At 62.4% G+C, this 18,242-nt stretch overlaps 1 protein-coding gene across 1 annotated transcript in view; it reads right to left on the bottom strand.

Annotated features, from left to right (window-relative positions):
- The window catches only part of ADGRD1 (adhesion G protein-coupled receptor D1), a 168,973-nt gene that overhangs the window by 17,583 nt on the left and 133,148 nt on the right, over positions 1-18,242 (bottom strand). Inside the window, exons 19-21 of the mRNA XM_037817221.1 lie at positions 10,287-10,390; positions 9,321-9,432; positions 5,845-5,998 (exon numbers count right to left, since the gene is read on the bottom strand). Of these exons, the coding sequence (XP_037673149.1) occupies positions 5,845-5,998; positions 9,321-9,432; positions 10,287-10,390 (370 nt within the window). The remainder of the gene's footprint in view (positions 1-5,844; positions 5,999-9,320; positions 9,433-10,286; positions 10,391-18,242) is intronic.

Here is an 18,242-nt window from a genome sequence, read left to right on the forward strand (position 1 = left end):
ACTAAGTGTGAAGAGTTAAATGTGCTCAGTATTTTGCAAAGCCACATCCTATTTTGTTTGCGGGAATGGCCCTGCTGCCAGTTCCTGGGGCCCCATCACCCACTCCGTGCCTCGGTTTCCCCAAATGTCGTCTGACTATTTGCTTTAATTAAACACTTTGAAAAGAAGCCTCCTGGAGCGCTGTCCTGACACTGAAGCATGTTCTTTAAATGGCAAATGGCTTAGCTCCGTTGCAGAGGGTGGTGACGGTGGGGAGCTGGCTGAGCCTGCAGAGGGGCCCCCGGCCTTGGACAATCGGGGTGGTCGACTGTCTCGGGGTTCAGTGCTGCCCAGACAGGGTCATGTGGTCAAAATGCTTCTGGAACCTCTGGCCCTGCTGAAGGGGAACTGGTTTCCAATTTCTCTGTTAAAGCTCATGGCCTTATACCCCAAGGGGCCTCCAGAGCTCCGGGGAAGGCAGCCGGAAGCGGCGCCCGAGTCCACTACAGGTGGGTTTGGGGCAGACTGCCAGGACCTGGTTCCCTCTGAAACAACTCTCCTCTACCCGCTCAGAAGGAGCCGTGGCTCTCGGAGTCCGCGCCTGGCACAGGCCCCTGAGCAAAGCAGCCCCGGCCGCTCCCTCCCCGGGCAGGCTGGGGTGGGTGAAGAGGCGCAAAGATGAGCGCCTGCTGCCCCCTGGGCTGCTCCTCCAAGGAGACTGCTCAGGAGACACAGCTCCGGACAGGGAATTGTTTCTCCTATTCCTAGACTAGGGGCCTGGGGTGGATTAGAGAGGAGAGATGCACCAAGGGCTCTGGCTGGTCTTCTGTCTGTGGTGGGGTTCTGGCCGGGCTGAGGACGGGCACCCCAAGGGAGGTTCTGCTCCAGAGCAGGGGGGGGGACAGGAGGAGAGGGAGAGGGACGGGCGGGGGGAGGACGGGGAGAAGGATAGGGAGAAGGGCAGGGAGAAGGGGAGGGAAGAGGAGGGGGGAAGAGAAGGGAGGAGGAAGGGGAGAGGAGGAGGAGGGGGAGGGGAGGAGGAGGGGGAGGAGGATGGGGAGAGAAGGGGGGAGAGGAGGGGGAGGGGGAGAGGGGGGGAGGGGGGAGAGGAGGGGGAGGGGGAGAGAGAGGGGGAGGGGGGAGAGGAGGGGGAGGGGAGGAGGAGGAGGGGGGAGAGGAGGGGAGAGAGAAAGGAGGACAGGGGAGGAAGAGGGAGGGAAGAGGAGGGGGGAAGAGGAGGGAGGAGAGGAGGAGAGAGAGGAGGAGGGGGGAGAGGAGGGGGAGGGGGAGGAGGGGGAGGAGGAGGGGGAGAGGAGGGGGAGGGGGAGAGGAGGGGGAGGAGGGTGAGGAGGGGGAGGAGGAGGGGGAGGAGGGGGGAGGGAGGAGGGGGGAGAGGAGGGGGAGGGGCGAGGAGGAGGAGGGGGAGGAGGGGAGGGGGGAGGGGGGAGGGGGAGGGGGAGGGGAGGGAGAGGGGGGAAAGGAGGGGGAGGGGAGGGCGTTGTTCCTGGGCCCTCCAGGCAGGCTCTGCGGTGGCCTCTGGGGGCAGCGAGGGCCGCACACCGGTCCTTCCCAGTATCCGTTTTCAATGAACCACCAGGAAATGACGCTCCCTGGAGAGCCGTGCTGACTCCGACTCCCCGTGCACTAAAGGCTGCAGTAACCTCAGTGCGCTACAGGAAGCCCGGGGAACGGGGGCAGCCGGCCGTCCCCTCGCAGGACACCAGGCAGCCTCGGGGCCGGGAGGTGGGGTCCGGGCGCCCCCTTCCCTCAGGCCCTGCGGTCCCGCCTGCGCTGTCTGGGCGCCCGTGTCCCCTCCACAGACACGGCCTCTCCCTGTGTGGCCCCGGGCTCCGGCAGACGCTGCCCCCGGCCCCCATGGAACCAAGAACACTCGGCGAGGGGGAGCGGAGGGCAGCTGCGGCCCTGCTCCACCTTCGGGGGACCCCCGCCTGCCCCCTGCCCGCCTCGGGAGGTGGAGGCCCGAGGCCCATTCTGCCAACGAGCTGGAGGCACCGGGGACATCTGGTTCCTAGCACAAGGCCCCCCAGGGCCTGCTCCTCGGCACGGCCGCCAGCAGGGCTCGGGCCGACTTCTCCCCCCTCCCGGGTTCCTGGGGCTGCCGTGAGTGCGGCCCCCCGCTAACACCGAGCCACACGCACTGGCCACGTCGCCAAGCAAGCCCCGAGCGCCTGCTGTGCGGCGCCCACGAGTGTGGAGGCTGCCGTCGTGGCACCAGCCGGCTGTGGGGTGTCCCGGCTGCCGAAACAGACGCCGCACCACAGGCGCTCATCAGCTCCCCCCCCGGTGGCGTCCTCTGGCCTCTTCGGGGCTCCTTCACATGGCAATGCACGGGGTGGCACCTTCTTCCTCTTCCGTGTCCGTTCCCTCTGCTCCACAGCTTCAGCCGCCCCGGAGGAAGGGCCGCCCCCGGCAGTTTGGGACCCTCACCAGGAACACCCTCAAAGTCCTCTTCCCACAGGGCCGGCAGGGACCGAGCCTTTGTGGGGGGCGGGATTCGACCCCAGCAGTGGCCCACGCTGGCAGGTGCCATCTCCCGGGACAGGAATGCAACTTCAGAGCAACGTGGACCCAGAAGCATCGGCGTATTGCACCACAGAGAAGCAAGGCCAGCGGCCCTCTCCCACTTCCGAGTTTGTGATCTGATCCTGGACTGACTGTAAACTCTCAAGTGTTCACCACTTACCCTCCACTCTTGAGGACGTCATTATATTTCACTCACTTCCACACACCTCACGACTCCCACCTAGGGCCTGGCCCCCAAAAAACTGCAACGAAAGTGGGTGGTTTGACCCCGACTGCTCCCTCCCGGCCTCAGGCCCCCAACATGACAGTGTCTGCAGGTGGACAGCTCAGGAGGACACCTCTCTCCCCTGGGGCCCCCGTGCCCTGGGGTGGCCTCGGCGCCTTCTGTAATTTACAGCTGAGGGCGCAGCTGCCGGCAGCCTGGCGTGACGTGGGCCGGAGCCAGTTCTCACCCACTCTGAGCGGAGGATGCAGTGCGTGTGCCCGTAATGAAATTAATTAGGGGAAAGCCGACAGAAGATGGATGGACGCTGCAGGAGCTGAGATCACAGCTGACAACTCAAATTCCAACAGGCATCACAGATCCAGGAGTCAGAAATATTATGCAGTTCCAGCCAGTGTTGCGAACTTGGAGATAAACTCAGTGTTCCCAGATCTCCAGACTTTTCAGAGGAACTTCTAGATTTTATGTAAACCATCTCAATTTCTAAATATTGGCAAATAACTCAATTTTTTTTCCATTCAAATAAAACGTGCTTCCCGACTGGATCAGGCTGGGGTTTGACACCCCTTGTACAGGTGACATGGAGAACTGGGGTCTCCACTCAGGTGCAGCTCCCCTTGTGGCTCAGCCCAATCCCACCTCGCGTTCGATGCACCTGACTTGGCTGGGACTTGGGAGCTGCTCCTCTCTCTGGGGAGCTGGGGAGGGCTGACGGAACGGGTCCAGTGTGAATGGAGAGGAGGACATTGCAGCTCAGGACCCAGCATGTGCAGAGGCCGGGGCTGGAGAAACACAGCAGGAGCGGCAGCCCTTCCAGGGCCAGGCACACGATGCCAGCGGTGACCCCGTGGTCTCCTGGCGGCCACCCACGTCCCCCTGCTCCGGCCTCCAGTGAGTTCTTGCCTGGGAAGTGTGGGGGACGCATCATCCTGAGACACTTCACATGTGCCAGCTCAAGGCACTAAACAAGCACACGCGTCTGCTTCCTGCAGAGTGAGGACCACAGGAAATAAACGTGTTTGGAGAAGGCCAGAAACAAGTTGCAGGTCCCCGACGCCAAGAGCAAACCCGCACGGGGCGCAGGGCCCACGGCCCAGGCTCCGGGAAACAGGGCCCCTGGATCAGCAGGACCAACACGACACCCGCGACCCAGAGAGCAGCGGGAGGTGCCCCAGGGGTCACAGCCCAGAGAAGCCACCGGAACCGACGAGGGCTATTACAACAGTGAAAATCAACCACTTAAAGTTTCTAAGTTTTCCTAGGAGCACGCAGCAAATTACGAAACATTTATTCAAGAAAATCTACTGTATCTCGCTGAGAACAGCGAGGGTCTGTAGCACTTGCGCTCCCTGCAAGCGGGAGGGACGCTCCATTCCGGGCAGTGGAGCCGCAACGTGGGGGTGACTCCCCCACACCCACTCAGGGGCTACAGCAGCTCCCCAGGATGAGCCAGTGTTTCCACCCACTCCAGCTCTGGGGTGCAGAGGATCTGTTCCAGGTCAAAGCTGAGAGGCTGGGGCTCCTCTCCTCCATCCAGCTGAAACAGGTAGTAGGTAGGGGCTACTCCAGATTTAACAGACCTAGAACCCAGGGGCCCCGATGACCTCACCCCAGCTCGCTTATCAGGCAGAGATTCCAAGCGGCAGATGCAAGCCAAGAAGATCGCAGGCTGCTTCTCCCACCCAGCACCCTGCTCGTAAAGCTGGGGTGTCCAGGCCCCCTGGAGCCGTGGCTCTGAGCTTTTGCCTGCGAGAGAGGCAGGACATCAGAACAGAGAGCTCCGCAGCTCTCCCCAAGGGAACTAACTTCAATTGGAGCCGGGTACAGGGGAGCTCCACCCTCAGGGTGCTCTGAGAGCAATGCAGCTGCATGAGGGTCTGGTGGCTCCGTGGGGGCCACAGGCCACCCCACAGGCCAGCACGTTCACCAGCGAGAACCGGGAGGAGACGCTGAGGGGAGCCGTCCTGGGGCCAGAGTACACCCAGCCTGGCCTTGAGAGGCCCCCGTGTGGGGCCCGAGTTGGATCCCACTAGACCACTGAGCACGGACACTCCGGGCACCGTCAAAAGCAGAGCTGCCAGGGCCAGATATCTGGGTGTGACACCCACCAGGGAAGACAGCATCACTGAGGGACAGGGTGAAGAGACAGTCACGGAGCCCTACTGCCGTCCCGAGGGAGGGTGCCTGCCCCCGGCTGGGCCCTCTGAGAGATGACAGCGGAAGCGTCATGCTGCAAGAGCAGCACACCAGGTCACTGGCAAACAGGGAGCGGTGGCATCGAGAGCTCAGCTGCTATGACATGACATCAGAAACGCCGAGCTCTCGACAATGACAGACGAGGCATCCAAAGGCTCCAGACGGTGTGACGCTGACACAGGAAAGGGCGCAGGAGGCAGAAGTGGCCTGTGAGGGGCGCTCTGCTGGTTTGTATATATTATGTCCCCCAAAAAAGCCAAGTTCTTTGGTGCAATCTTGTTGGGGCAGAAGTATCAGTGTTGATTAGGTTGGAACCTATTGGTTCAGTGTTTCCATGGAGATGTTACCCCACCCATTCAGGATCTTTCTCAAAAAAGTCCAGTGGATCACTGGAGTACTTTAAAAAGAGCCACACAGGTCCAGACGCAGAGCAGCTAGAGCTAAGAGAGGACAAAATGGTCTAAGAGAAGCTGAAGCTGAGAGACATATCCTGAAGATGGCTATTGGAAGCTGACACTAACATTTTGGAGAAAGCCATATTGAAACCAGAAGTCCAGAGCAGATACAAGCCATGTGCCTTCCCAGCTAACAGAGGTTTTCCGGATGCCAATGGCCATCCTCCAGTGAAGGTACCTGATTGTTGATGCCTTACCTTGGACACTTTATGGCCTTAAGACTGTAACTTTGCAACCAAATAAACCCCCTTTATAAAAGCCAATCCATTTCTGGTGTTTTGCATCCTGGCAGCATCAGCAAAGTGGACCAGGCGCAGACTTAAGGGACCAGGACTGAAAGCAGCGCTGCTGCATATGGCAGCCTGCCTGAACAGCTCCTGCGGGGCCGGCTCTGGCCCTGGCCTGCCTCCTGCTGTCGTGCCCCTGGGTCCCCCGCACCCGGCCTACCCCATCCGATGCCATAGTAGTAGCGGTGCTTGGTGTCCTCGGACCCGAAGACCTGGACCACCATGCTGTAGAGGTGCAGCCCCTCCACCAGCATCCAGGCGAAGGCGCTCAGGAAGAAGTAGTGCAGCAGCACAGCCAGCACCCGGCATGGGACCTGGGGGCAGAGCACAGGCAGTGGTCAGCGCTGGCCGGGCAGCGGAGGCCGTGCCCGCGGTCTCCCGGCACCCATTTCTGGTGCCTTCTCTTCCCAGGAATCGCTGTCCCCTCAGTCCACGTGACCTGGGTGGAGGGGACGACTCAGAACTAACTGCAGCCCCAGGTGCAGGGAATCAGGTGCAGCAATCAGCCCCGGGCTGGGTCCAGGTCTCCTGACCCCCCAGGACGGGTGTGTGCAGGGGAGCCAGGAGCTCGGGGGGCCCCCAGCACCGGGAGTCAGCACCGTGCGCAGAGCCCTGGCTGTGGAAGCCGAGACGAGAGACCAAGGGGAAGCAGGCCTGTCGACACGGCTTGACCCTGGAACTGTGAGCCGTCCACTCTGAAGGGTGTGCTGGTCAGTCCCCGGAGCTGAGGAGGCCTGTGGCCTTCTGGGGCCCTCTGTGGACAGGGCCCAGTACCACACCCCACACTCCAGAAGAAAGGCCCAGAGAACGGGGTGCCTAGGGGAGAACAAGCCAAACAGCAAACCTGGGGTGTCCACGAACCCAGCGGCTGTGCCAAGTTCTGTCCCTGCAGTTTCCAAGCGCACAAGCTGCTGAGGTGACGTGCCCGTCATCATACTCGGCTTTGTTCAGAGATCAAGTGTGGGACCATCTACGGTCCCTGGGGGCTCAGCTCCTCCCTGGACCAGCTGACCCTGTTCCTTGGGGAGCAGCCTCCCCCCACCCCAGAGGCTCTGATGAGCTGACCCCCACCCCCCACAGAGCTGCACCCAGTGGGGCCGGCAGAGCCTCCCGGGGCTGCCGTGGACAAGTGTCCCCTCCCGTGATGCCTGGACGCGCACGGCCTGTGCTGGACAAGCAGCCTGGGCGCCACCGGGCACCTGACACACAGTGTCCTGCGTCACCACCTGCATTTTTGAAAAGGTCCCAACACCTCACACCAGGGCTGGAGAAGTGTCACTGGAAGACCAAGGCTGGCAGTGCCCCCCAAGAGTGCCAGGAGCTCCCCAGGCCACCCCTCAGCCACGGCACCCTGCAGGAGAGGCCCTGGGCCAGGAGAGGCCCCTCTCGGGCAGCAGCCCTGGGCAGGCCATTGGAAGATGCCACAGGGACGGGAGGAGCCGGGAGAGGCACTGGGCTTCCCCGCGGACCCCATAGGCCCCGTCCTTGTCACTCACCCTGCTGTTCCCCGAGAAGCCACGATGCCCCCGCACACCTCCCGAGGCCTGGGAGTCCCAGGACCCCAGGCCGCCCAACCCCTCCTGCTGGGCACGGCCCCTGCCCAGGGCGTTCTGAGATGCTCTCGGGAGGGAAACAGGCCACCTGCTGGGCTCCCCGGACGTGTGACCCCGTGAGCGAGGAGATGGGGTGCACTCGGGGGTCGTCTTTATCCCCCTCCGTCTGGAATTAACCCTGGGAGCCCCTTACTGAAAGGGGTCTTGGTCAGCATCTTCCTGCTGATGACCTGCTGATGACCCATGTCCACCCTCCCAAAGCATCCAGGCTTTCCGGAAGCCTTCTGCGCTGACCACACCCAGCCCGGCTGGCCCTACACCAGACCCCAGCTCTGCCTGCACCTCCCTCCACAGCTCCTTCTCTTGGTAACGACTCCCTGATGTCCAGGGCTCCTATCCATTGCAGCACCCTTTCCCCTGGCCGGTGGGGGAGAGTGTGGCTCGAGCTGGTCCCTTGCTCCTGGGGCCCCACGATGGAAGAGCCTGGAGCCCAGATCCTGGGGTGCTGCTGTCCAGGTGCCCGTGCCCTGGCATGGCCCTCCCCAAGCCCGGCTCAGTCTCCTGCAGTGGCCGTGGCCGTGGCAGCCACATGTGGCGCTTAAAGCTGTCTGGGTTCAAATCCGGCTGCCCCTGGGAACACGGGGCCTGGGGGGCTGGGCAGAGCACCACCCACACTCACCCCAGCTGCTCTGCTCATGAAATGGTGTTGGGAGCGGTGGCGCTGCATGCACCCGGCGTTCCGAGGATGGAGTGTGCAGTGGGGTCTGAAGGGCTGAGGGGTGCCGGCCCCAAGAGTGCCGGGCGGGTTGGCTAGGATTACGCTTGGCCGAGCTCAGCGGCAGCCCAGACGTCTCTCAGGTTGTGCTGGCCGTCCCAGGCCCTTCCTGGGGTCACCCTCTGCCTCCTGCCATGGCATGCACCGTGCCAGCCTTGGCTTCTCCTTCCTGTCAACTGGGTCTCCAGACCCATGTCACGCCCAAGCCGGGCCGCTTCAGCCTTGGCTGTTCCCTGTTTCATGGGTTTTAAGGCCTCCTAGGGCCCCAGAGGACAGCCCCATGCAGAGGGGAGCAAGGGGACTCTGGCTGCACAGCCCCTCGACCTCGCGGGCCCTGTCCTTGCTGGGGGGTGCAGGGTTCTGAGTCTGCCACCCCTGGGCATGTGCAAAGCACCTCTGCAAGTTGGACCCCTGGCCCAAAGTGTATGGGGGGGGGCAGTTACAATAGCAGCCCTGCATTCAGTGGGTGGCACGTGGGGCCCTGAGCCTCAGCCCCCCACCTCACCCTCGGCGCCATCGGCACCACTGAAACTCCCAGCTGGCAGGAGAGCAGGGGCTCTCAGTGCAAGTTCCAGTGTGCAGCTGCTCCATCTGGATGCGTCCCATCTCGTGGGGTGATCGATCCTGTCCCCACACCCAGGTCTGCTGCACTGCAGGGCGCTTTCAGCCCCCGAGGGCACAGGCTGTGGCTGGCAGGACAGCGGGGCCCTCTGGTGGCCCCTGGCAGGGGCTGGGGGGCTGCAGGGGTCATCCCCATGTGCCCAGCTCACCAAGCCCCCAGAAAGGCACAGGGTCGAGTCCCATTGCTGGGCTTGGGGGCCGCGGAGCCCGGCTGAGCCACGAAGGGTCGGCCAGCGTTCAGCCTGACGCAGTCTGTAAGGGTGCCTCACGGCGAGGGTGTCAGGAGGGACCGGGGCAGGATCCCTGGGCAGCTCGGGCCCTGGGCTCTGCTGCAGCCCCCGGCAGTGCAGGGCCGACCGCCTGACTGCAATTCTACAGAGGAAAGCAGCGCCCTGCGCACGGGAGAGAGCGGGAGAGAGCGGGAGAGCGCTCCCGTCAGCAGACCGTTCAAACACCGGCACTGCGCGCTGCCGCGGGGCCTCCTTTCAGAACCGCATGGAGGTGGTGGGTGGAATAAGCCCCACAGAACTGCTCACTTTAAAATGGTTACTTTACATTCCATGAATTTCACCTCAGTAAAATTCCAAAACCAGCCATGTGCTGTGCGCGACTCATGGAAACTGGTGGGGAAGATGCCACTGCAGCGACGCCTGCGGGAGGCGGGACAGACGGACAGTGCCTACTCACCGTGCCCGGCTTGAAGTGGAAGCTGACGAGCAGCAGGACCTGGCCCACGAGCACGGTGAAGGACAGGTTGGCGTGGATGTGGTAGCGCTGGTTCCTGATGGTGCTGACGGAGCTGGGGACCCAGGCAGGGGGCTGAGGGTCTCCATGGAGCCCGGCCGGGGACTGTGACCCCACTGCGGCCCTGCCCCGCGCCCTGCTTCCCGTGAACGTGCTCCTGCCTCTGACCCAGCCCTGCCCTCCCCTGGATCGAATCTCGGGGGCCCTTCCCTGCTTTCCGGGCTGCCCTAGCCCACTCCAGCCCCGAGGCCTTTGCACAGCTGCCCGGCCTCCCTCAGCAGCGCTCAGCTGCTCAGGGTTCCTGACCACCAGCCGCGACCACCCACCTCCGCCAGCCCTCAGGATGGCGCTGACCACATGCGACAGTATCTGTCCACACCTTTTGTCTGCTCGATTATCATCCAGCCCTCCCCCCACCACTCATGAGCCCCTGGGGGTGGGGGCATCTGTCCTGGGCTCAGCTATACTCTCAGGGCTGACGGCAGGCACGGACTGTGGGCAGACACTGAGCTAAGCCAACAGCCAAGCCCCTCATGCCCAAGCCCATCTGCACCTGCCCGGCTCGGCCCCTGCAGGGATCTCTGTGGTCCCCTGGCCCATCTCCCAACTGCTGCCCCCACAGCAGGGGCCCTGCACAGCAGAGGGGGCTCCAGGGCTGTGTCCCCTTGGCAAGCCAGAGGGGCCTGGGGAGACCTGGTGGAGGGAACCCTGCTGCAGACCAGACCCCCACTCCTTTCCAGAGGCCGAAGCCCCTCTCAACACCCCCATTCCAGACTAGCAAGTGACCCAGCAGCCCTCAACCCCGACACCCAAGCAGGGACCGGGCACCCCCACCTCCCGATGCGCATGCCCAGGGTGCACTGTCTCCCTGGAGCTCCACACCCCCGGGGCCACAGCAGAGGGGCTCACGAGAGGATGGCGAAGGTGGCCAGCGTGGCGGCCAGGCAGACCACGGACAGCAAGCAGCCCACGTAGCTGATGGACGAGAGCGCCACCTGGTGTCCACGCGTGAGCTGTGCGGGCAGGAGGAGAGGGCATTAGCGGGCGGCGGCGGGAGGGGGGCTGGACAGGGCTGGGGGGGCTGGACAGGGTTGGAGGGGCTAGACAGGGCTGGGGGAGCAGGAGGGGGGCTGGGGGCTGGACAGTGGCTGGGGGGCTGGCCGGCTGCAGACCTGAGATAGGTGGGTACTGAGCTGGACAGAGGTCTTTGGGTGGGGAGGGCTTGGGGGCAGCTGGGTACTGAGTGGCCACAGAGCCTGGGGGTGCACTGGCCATGGCAAGTCCTGCCATTTGCTGCTGCCAGTTTGCTCCCACCTCGGGTCTCAGCCTCAGCAGGCTGCTGGGGCTGCAGCTGCTCCGAACTGCTCGCCCACCACCCATTCCTCACCTGCCCAGCCCCTCCAGGCCAGGGCTCCAGCCCCACCTGCCCTCCAGGGTACAGCTGTGCTTTCATCCTCCAGGGCTTCTGTGCCTGCCCGGCACCCACCCTCCTTGCTTCCTCAGCTAGATGGAGGGGTGCAGGGTGGGAGATAAATCCCAGATTCAAATCCCTGCACCACCCTTGCCCAGCCATGTGACCTCTGCCCTGATTCACCCATCTGCAAGATGAAGACCCAACAGCCCTTTCCCCGCGGGGGGCAGTGAGGAGTAAAGGGCCCCCAGTACCCCTGCCTGTTTGTTGCCTGCCCATGGGCTGTACAGCAGCAGAAGTGGCTGCTGTGAGGCACACGTGGGGTCGGCAGACAGCTCCTAAATGAACCCATCGGTGAGTGCCCGAGACAATGTCTGTTGGGGTCTGGCACACTTTACAAATAAAGCGGATCATAATCACATGAGCTGGGTGAGTTCAAAGGGTGCGGAGCCACCACGGCAGCCAGAGCAGCCACAGCCCGATCAGCAGCTCCACCCCATGGGGGCTCCCGGGCTGCGGAGGTCAGCCCCTCGCCCGGCACTGGGGAAGGGCTGATAGGACACAGCAGGAGGCTACCCCGAGGCTGTGAGTGTGCGCTCGGCAAGGACAGGGGCTGGGCTGGGCCTGGAGACACCGGCTCCCCGAGGCCCAGGCCTCGCAGGCTCTCCTCTGGGGTGAGCTGACGACTGAACCCTAGAAAGGTCTTCTGTGCACACAGAGATTCACTGCAGAGCTAACCCGTTCCCAAAGGGGCTGTCAGACATGTTAACCGGCCTGAACGGGCAGGAGCAGCCTGGCCCCCCCGAGTCCTCCCCCAAAGGGGGTCTCCTTCACCCTCGGCTGCCCCCGCCCCCTCCAGGGAGCAGCCCCCATGGGAGGCAGGAGTGCAGGAGGGCCGGCAGCTGTGGCTGGGATGCAGCAGGGCCCCGCGCTGGCCTCTCCGCTCAAGGACACTAGGACCGTGCAGAGCCGGCCTGTGCGGGTGCTCGTGGGGGCAGTGGGCACGGGGACGGTCACGGCGGAGGATGGGGCCCAGTGAGGCCAGGCCCAGGGGCAGGGCCCACGTCACCCCGGGCAGGGGCAGAGGCAGGTAGAAGGACTCCTGGGCGTCCCTGGGAGCCGGGGGAGGACAGGACATTGCGGGAAATATCCCGTCCTCACTACCGGTCCTGGCTGCCCTCTGAGCCCAGTGGGCCATTGCATCAGCCCCGGGGCAGCAGGAGCGCGGCTGTGCGCTCCAGTGCATTCTCCCTCAGGGACTCCTGCCCCTGCTTCAAGACTTGCACCAAAGCCCTCTCCTCTGATACCTTCCAGATTGCTCCAGGAGGATGGCCTCCTTGCCCCTGACATTCACAGACCCCTCCCTCACACCTCAGCATCTCCACTACATGTCTCCCCAGCGTCTTCAGCAGGTAAGCGCATCTCCGGCTCATCTCCCTCCTCCCGGGCTCACCTCCCTCCTCCACCAACTGGGAGTTTCTCAGGGTCAGAGCCCAGAGCGGTGCCTGGCAGCTTCCTAGCCCCAGGGGGAGCACTTGAACGGGCCTCGACCACAGGCGTGCGGAGGTGCTCCAGGAGTCCGTCTGCTCTCCGCCCTGTAGAGCAGGAGCCACAGACGGCTGCAGCCAAGCAGGAGGGAGGCTCTGGGTGGTGCCCCTGGAGCCTCAGTTTACAGAACAGCTCCCTCCCCAAGCGGCTGCTGCTGGGAGCAGCGTTTCCAGCAAAATCCCAAAACCAGAACCTCAAACACCTCTGTCTGCAGACAGACCAACAGACAGGCAAAGGAAACTCTACTCCTCAGAGCCCCGTTCCCCAAACCCTGTCCTTGATCCTCTCATCTCCTGCAAGACACCAGTGAGTCTTCTGTGAAGATGTTTCCAATTTCAAATAAGTTGAGGAAAAGCTGCATTCTCTACTCTCCTTTAAAGGCTTTTGGTCGTATAAGCCATGTAAGAGTTCTGACAAACGTGGAGGTAAAAGATTGATTTAGCTATGTTCGATTTGGCCTTTCTCACACTCTCTGAGGGAGGAGGATGTAATACTGTATTCTGAACATGCCCATCCTTCTTGGCCTTGTTAACACCTTACAGTGATCCCTGCCTGGAGACACAGGACGTATCACTGCGAGAAGTTCAGGGGCATCAGCGAGGCGCACTGCTCTCGGACAATGAGGTCCACTTCTCCGGCACCCACCAAATCGGAATTAACTTGGAAGCCAATGGAAATGGCCACTGAAGGACAGCAACAGTCTCTGCAAATAAGAGGTGGCCTGGCTCCATGACAGCCTCGCCCCTGGGCCCAGGAGTGCTCCACAGTCTGGCCCTGAGTCCACGTACTCCACACGAGAACCCCACCCAGCAGGGCCTGGCTCCTCCCCAGCCCCTGTGTCTCGGGACCATCACATCATCGCACATCCCACCCATGGGCTTCTGGGGAGAGTCTTCCCCAAGGAGATGCTGAGCCCTTGGAGGATGGAGAACACCTAATGCAGCTTCTGCTGTCCCACCGCCCATAGTTCAGAGAGCAGCAGTGGGGTCTACTGGGGACAGTGGATTTCCAGAGGAATTTCATGAAGGTTTCAGGGTACAAACGGTCCTCAGCTCTACTCCCTTGACTCCAGTGATTCACCCGAGAGGCTTACTTAATCTACATCAATGTTTAAATATCCTTTCACGGAGAAGATTAAGCTTGACCTCCCCCATTCACAGACTTGGTGTGAGTCTATAGTGGGCTAATGTGGGAGAATCCACTGCACACTGCAAAGGATTCCTAGGCATGAGGGACATGGCTGGTCAACCACACTCTCACCTCGCTCTGCCTGGAGTTATTTACAAGCTGGGAGGTCAGCCCTAGCCACAGACCCACACCCACAAATTCCTGTATCATATGTGCTCTCTAACCTTACCAGCCACCAACTCCAACATCCAACAACCCACCATCAACCAACTCTACCATCAACCAATCCCACCATCAACCAACTCTATCATCAACCAACCCACCATCAACCAACCCACCATCAACCAACTCCACCATCAACCAACTCTACCGTCAACCAACTCTACCGTCAACCAACTCTACCGTCAACCAACCCACCATCAACCAACCCACCATCAACCAACTCCACCATCAACCAAGCCACCATCAACCAACTCTATCATCAACCAAGTCCACTATCAACCAACCCATCAACCAAACCCACCGTCAACCAATCCTCCCGTCAACCAACTCTACCATCAACCAATTCCACCCTCAACCAACTCTACCATCAACCAAGCCACCATCAATCAAGCCACCATCAACCAGCTCTTCATCATAAACCTTTCTCAAACCCACTCAGCACCGGCCCCATGCTGGCACAATGAAAAAGACCAAAAAGAATGAGATGTGGCCCCACCTGTGAGCAGGAGCTAACAGACTGGCTGGGCCACCTGAAATGTTCATAAAGCAACAAGGTAAGACATAGAAAAGGGTCATATTTACAAGGGGCTTGGGTCCCCAGTGAGCCCACAAGGTGAAAACAACACACGGTCCAAGCGACTTCTGAACAAGCCTGGTGTCTCCCCTAGACTGCGATGTCTGAGGCTCATATGTGACCTCACCCGTTATTCTTCAGCACAGTCTGCAAAGCAACACCGAGGCCCTTACAGGAAGGACCAAGGAGAAAGTGCATGTGATTCAGCGTTCTCAAACTGCTCGCTTCGATTAACGCTCAAGTTTAGAGAGAACTGGGTTGGGGGCAATGCTGACCGCCCATCCTGCGGGAGGTTCGCCCCCTTCCCTGCTGAGCAAATGGCTTCACAGCATGAACACATGCAAACAGGTGAGCCTGTCCTCGGGTGCTAAGGGGACAGCGGCTTGCACCCTCTGTGAAATGCAGACAGCTTGCGCCTGGGCAGGCTGGGAGGGAGGAGGCGTGAGCGTAGCCGAAGGCGGGTAAAGGGAGACCCAAGGGGCACCTGGGTGGGGGGCTGGCCGCGGGCCTCGACACAGAGCACGGGGAGGGCCTTCAGGACCAGGCACGCCTTGAGCACTGGATGCTAAGTCCCGTGAAGCCAGGGATGCTCCTTGCTTGCTTACTTCCACATCCCCTGTCTGACAGGACCTGGTGAGCTACAGGTGCTCAGTAAACGAAGCAAAGGTCTAGAACCACAGTCTGTGGGCAGTGGCGCGAGCAGGGAGTGGGTGGCGTGGACGGGAGGAGAGCCACACCTGTGGGGCCACACCTGCGGGAGCTGCTGCCCGAGGCCCAGAGTCCTCGGTGGCCCTGAGAGAGTGTCAAAGGAAAAGGGAGGAGCCCACACACAGCCAGGAAGACACACAGGGGCCTGTGGCTCTGTCATTATTAAGCGCCTACTGTGTGCCAGGCACCAGTCTAGGAGTTAAGAATGAGCCAAAAGAGGACTTGATGGAGCTTACACTCCAGTGGGGAAACTGGTCAAGAACAAGGAAGCAGACAGGAAAACACATGGATAAAGAGGTCGCCAGCTCATGCTTCGATGGTGGCTACGTGGAAAGAAGCAGGGGATGTGGTGGAGGCCGAGGACAGGGGCAGTGGGCGTGGCGCTGGCATAAGGACCTCAGGATCTCGCTGGGTCCTGCCCCTCCTCCAGGGCCCACCCATCTGCACACCATAAGATGGTGCTCTGCCCACCATACCCCCACATCCCAAATCTTCCTCTTTCACTCTGATTCCAGAGCCTCCTGCCTACTGTCTCCACTACCACGTGGGCGCGTTGTTGTCCCATCTCCATGACGCAGCCAGAGACGTCATGGCACAGGGTCGACCAGGACATGTGCCCCTCTTGGCCCACCCCCTCCAAGGGCGCCCAAGGCCTCCCTGCAGCCCCCCCAGGGTCCTGCGTGGCACCGCCCTGCCCTTGTCTCTGACTCAGTTGCCCCCTCCGCTTGGTCTCTCTGCTGGGCAGGCCAGGCAGCAAGGCCTTTAGTGCAGGGAACTGGTCACAAAGGCGCCGAGGGAGCGGAAAAGCAAGGAGGTGACCTTGAAGTGCCCTAGAGGTCAGCCACAGCCAAGCCTCTGCCCGGGGAGGGGAGGACGGAGGTGGGAGGTGGGTTGGCAGAGCCCGGAGCAGGGGCTACAGGCCTGTGTGGCTGGGGCCCAGGAGGAGACAGGCCACCACCAAGGGGGACCCCGAGAGAAGAGCGTCCCCCGGTGGGCTGCGGGGGCACCTGTCCAGGTGCACGTTGGTCAGCCTCTCGGTGGCTGGAGCTCCCTCCAGGAGGCCAGGCAGAGCCCAGGGGGTGCTGGAGCCTGGGGGGCAGGGTTGGCCACAACGTCCTTAGAAAACACGGGCTGACTTGCCTCCTTAAAAGGGCCAGCAGAGGGGAACCTGGCAGGGCCAACCCCCCCACCCCCAGGCCCAGGAGCCCTGTGGGGCCCCCAGCCCCTGAGCCTTGCTCACGTGTTGGGCCGGAGCCAGCCAGGTAACCAGACCCAAGTCCAGCCTCCCGGGGAGCAGGAATTTAAAGTTGGGGAGCTGCTTCCGAAGGTGAGTGGAGAACTGGGCCGCCCTGGGGGGAGCGAGGCAGCAGGAGGAGGCCGCCTCCCCCAGGCTGGAGTACCAGAGCCCAGGGAGGCCAGCAGGTGGAGGCCGGAGCCAGGGGCTGGGGCAGCTGTCCAGCAGGAGCTGGAGCCACCGCGGAGATGTGGCCGCTGCCAGAAGGCGCCCTGGACCGAGAGAAGCCACGGAGCTTCTCCATCTCCTGCAGAGCTGCCCACTGGCCAGGCCGGGGGACCAGGAGGCTGCACAACCGAGCCTAGCAGGGGTGGGGGCAGTGCAGCGAGCAGGCCCAGGGCCGTCCCACAACCTGGGGCCTCTGGATGGGTCCCTCCTGCCCGCCCAGCCCCAGGCCAGCAGCACCAGAGTGGACAGGGGGATGACAGCCCCAATACGCTGGCTGGGAGCTGTGGCAGGGGCTGGGGGCCACCAAATGGGGGAGAGTGGGGTGACTGCAGGGTACCTTGTTCCTTGCTGGGGAGAGCTTCCGGACACTGGGCAGACCATTTGCTGGCCGGCAGCATGGCTGGACAGCTGTATTCCCGCCAGGCCTGGCCTCGGCTGCCCCTCCCACGGGCCGTCCCCGTGTGCCCGGGCTCAGGTCTGAGAATCTGGCTTCAGAAGGAGGCAGCGGAAGTGGGCTCAGAGTGGGGGGCCTGGGACCCCGGCCCCTCACCTCAGTGCACACTCCATGGATTCCTCCTCTGCACCCTTCCTCCTTCGGGGTGCACAGAGGCTCAGGGTGGGCAGAGGTCACACTTGCTCCCTCTCTACCTCCCCCTCCACAGTCAGGAGAACGTGGGGATCCCCAGGTCACCCAAGTGCAGGGGCACTGGGAGCTCTGGTGTTCGGCTATGTGTCAGCTCCCAGAGCTGGGGCCACTGCGGGACACTGATTACGTGCTTCAACTTGGCGGGCCTGGGCCAGGGGACCGGATCCGCCCCTGGGGAGGGTGGTGGGCACGGGCGACAGCGCCCTCCACAGCCCCCCAGGCCTGGGAAAGTGAGGCCGGAGGCAGGCCCCATTTCCTCACCCAAAATACCACCATTAGGGGAGGCTTGCCGGAGGGAACCGCCTTTTCCCCACCCCCTTATCTTGCCCGGACACTCCCCGTTGCCAGTGCAACTCCCATCACCACCAGTGCGCATACATTGTTGCCAGACACCGTTGCCAGAGCAACTCCCGCCCCTTTTCAAACAACCTCCGTGCCCTCTTAGAACCAATCCTAGCCTTTATCCCCTCAGCATTGGCTTGTAACAACCCCCGCCCTCTCTGCCAGCCTATATAACCTGTGCTCACCCCTAATAAACGCTCTTGGCTTTACCCTCCTGAATAAAGTCCCTTTTGTCCTTTTGTTCTACCCCTACTGGAGGAAGAGTGTCTTGTCTTTTCCTTCTCGCCGCCCTCCACACCTTGCACGCCTCCGCCGGGGACCGGGCCCAGTCCCCCGCCTCGCCCTCGCCTCCGGGAAAGAGCCCCCGCCGCCGGTACCCTCCGAGCAACGCCGAGAGCCGAGGGTTCAGCAACCGGCCGCCCCCCCCCCCCCAGACAAATCAACTGCGACCGCAGCTGGCGCCCAACGTGGGGCCGGTCCTCTCCACGCAGCGGTCCAGTAAACCACCCGCTCGCCCGGACGCCTCTCCAACTCCCCTTCTCCTCGCCTGCAAGGTAAGGTAAGGGCCGCCTCTCCCTCGCCGCCCCGCGGAGCCGCCTCTCCCTCGCCGCTTCACGTCCGGAGCCGCCTCTCCCTCGCCGCTCCGCGCCCGGGCTGCTCCTCCTTTCCCGTATTAACCTGGCTATTGCCCCCGACTACCTTTCGTCTTCTCTTCCTATGTCCCCCCCCATTCCTCCTAACACTCTTCCTCCAGTAGCTCTCCCTCTTCCCATCCATTACTTTGCTGTAGTCCTTTGTGTCTTTGTTTCTTTGTTTGGCGCCGT

This window comes from Choloepus didactylus, chromosome 23, assembly GCF_015220235.1.
Source record: "Choloepus didactylus isolate mChoDid1 chromosome 23, mChoDid1.pri, whole genome shotgun sequence".
Taxonomy (NCBI): Eukaryota; Metazoa; Chordata; class Mammalia; order Pilosa; family Megalonychidae; genus Choloepus; species Choloepus didactylus.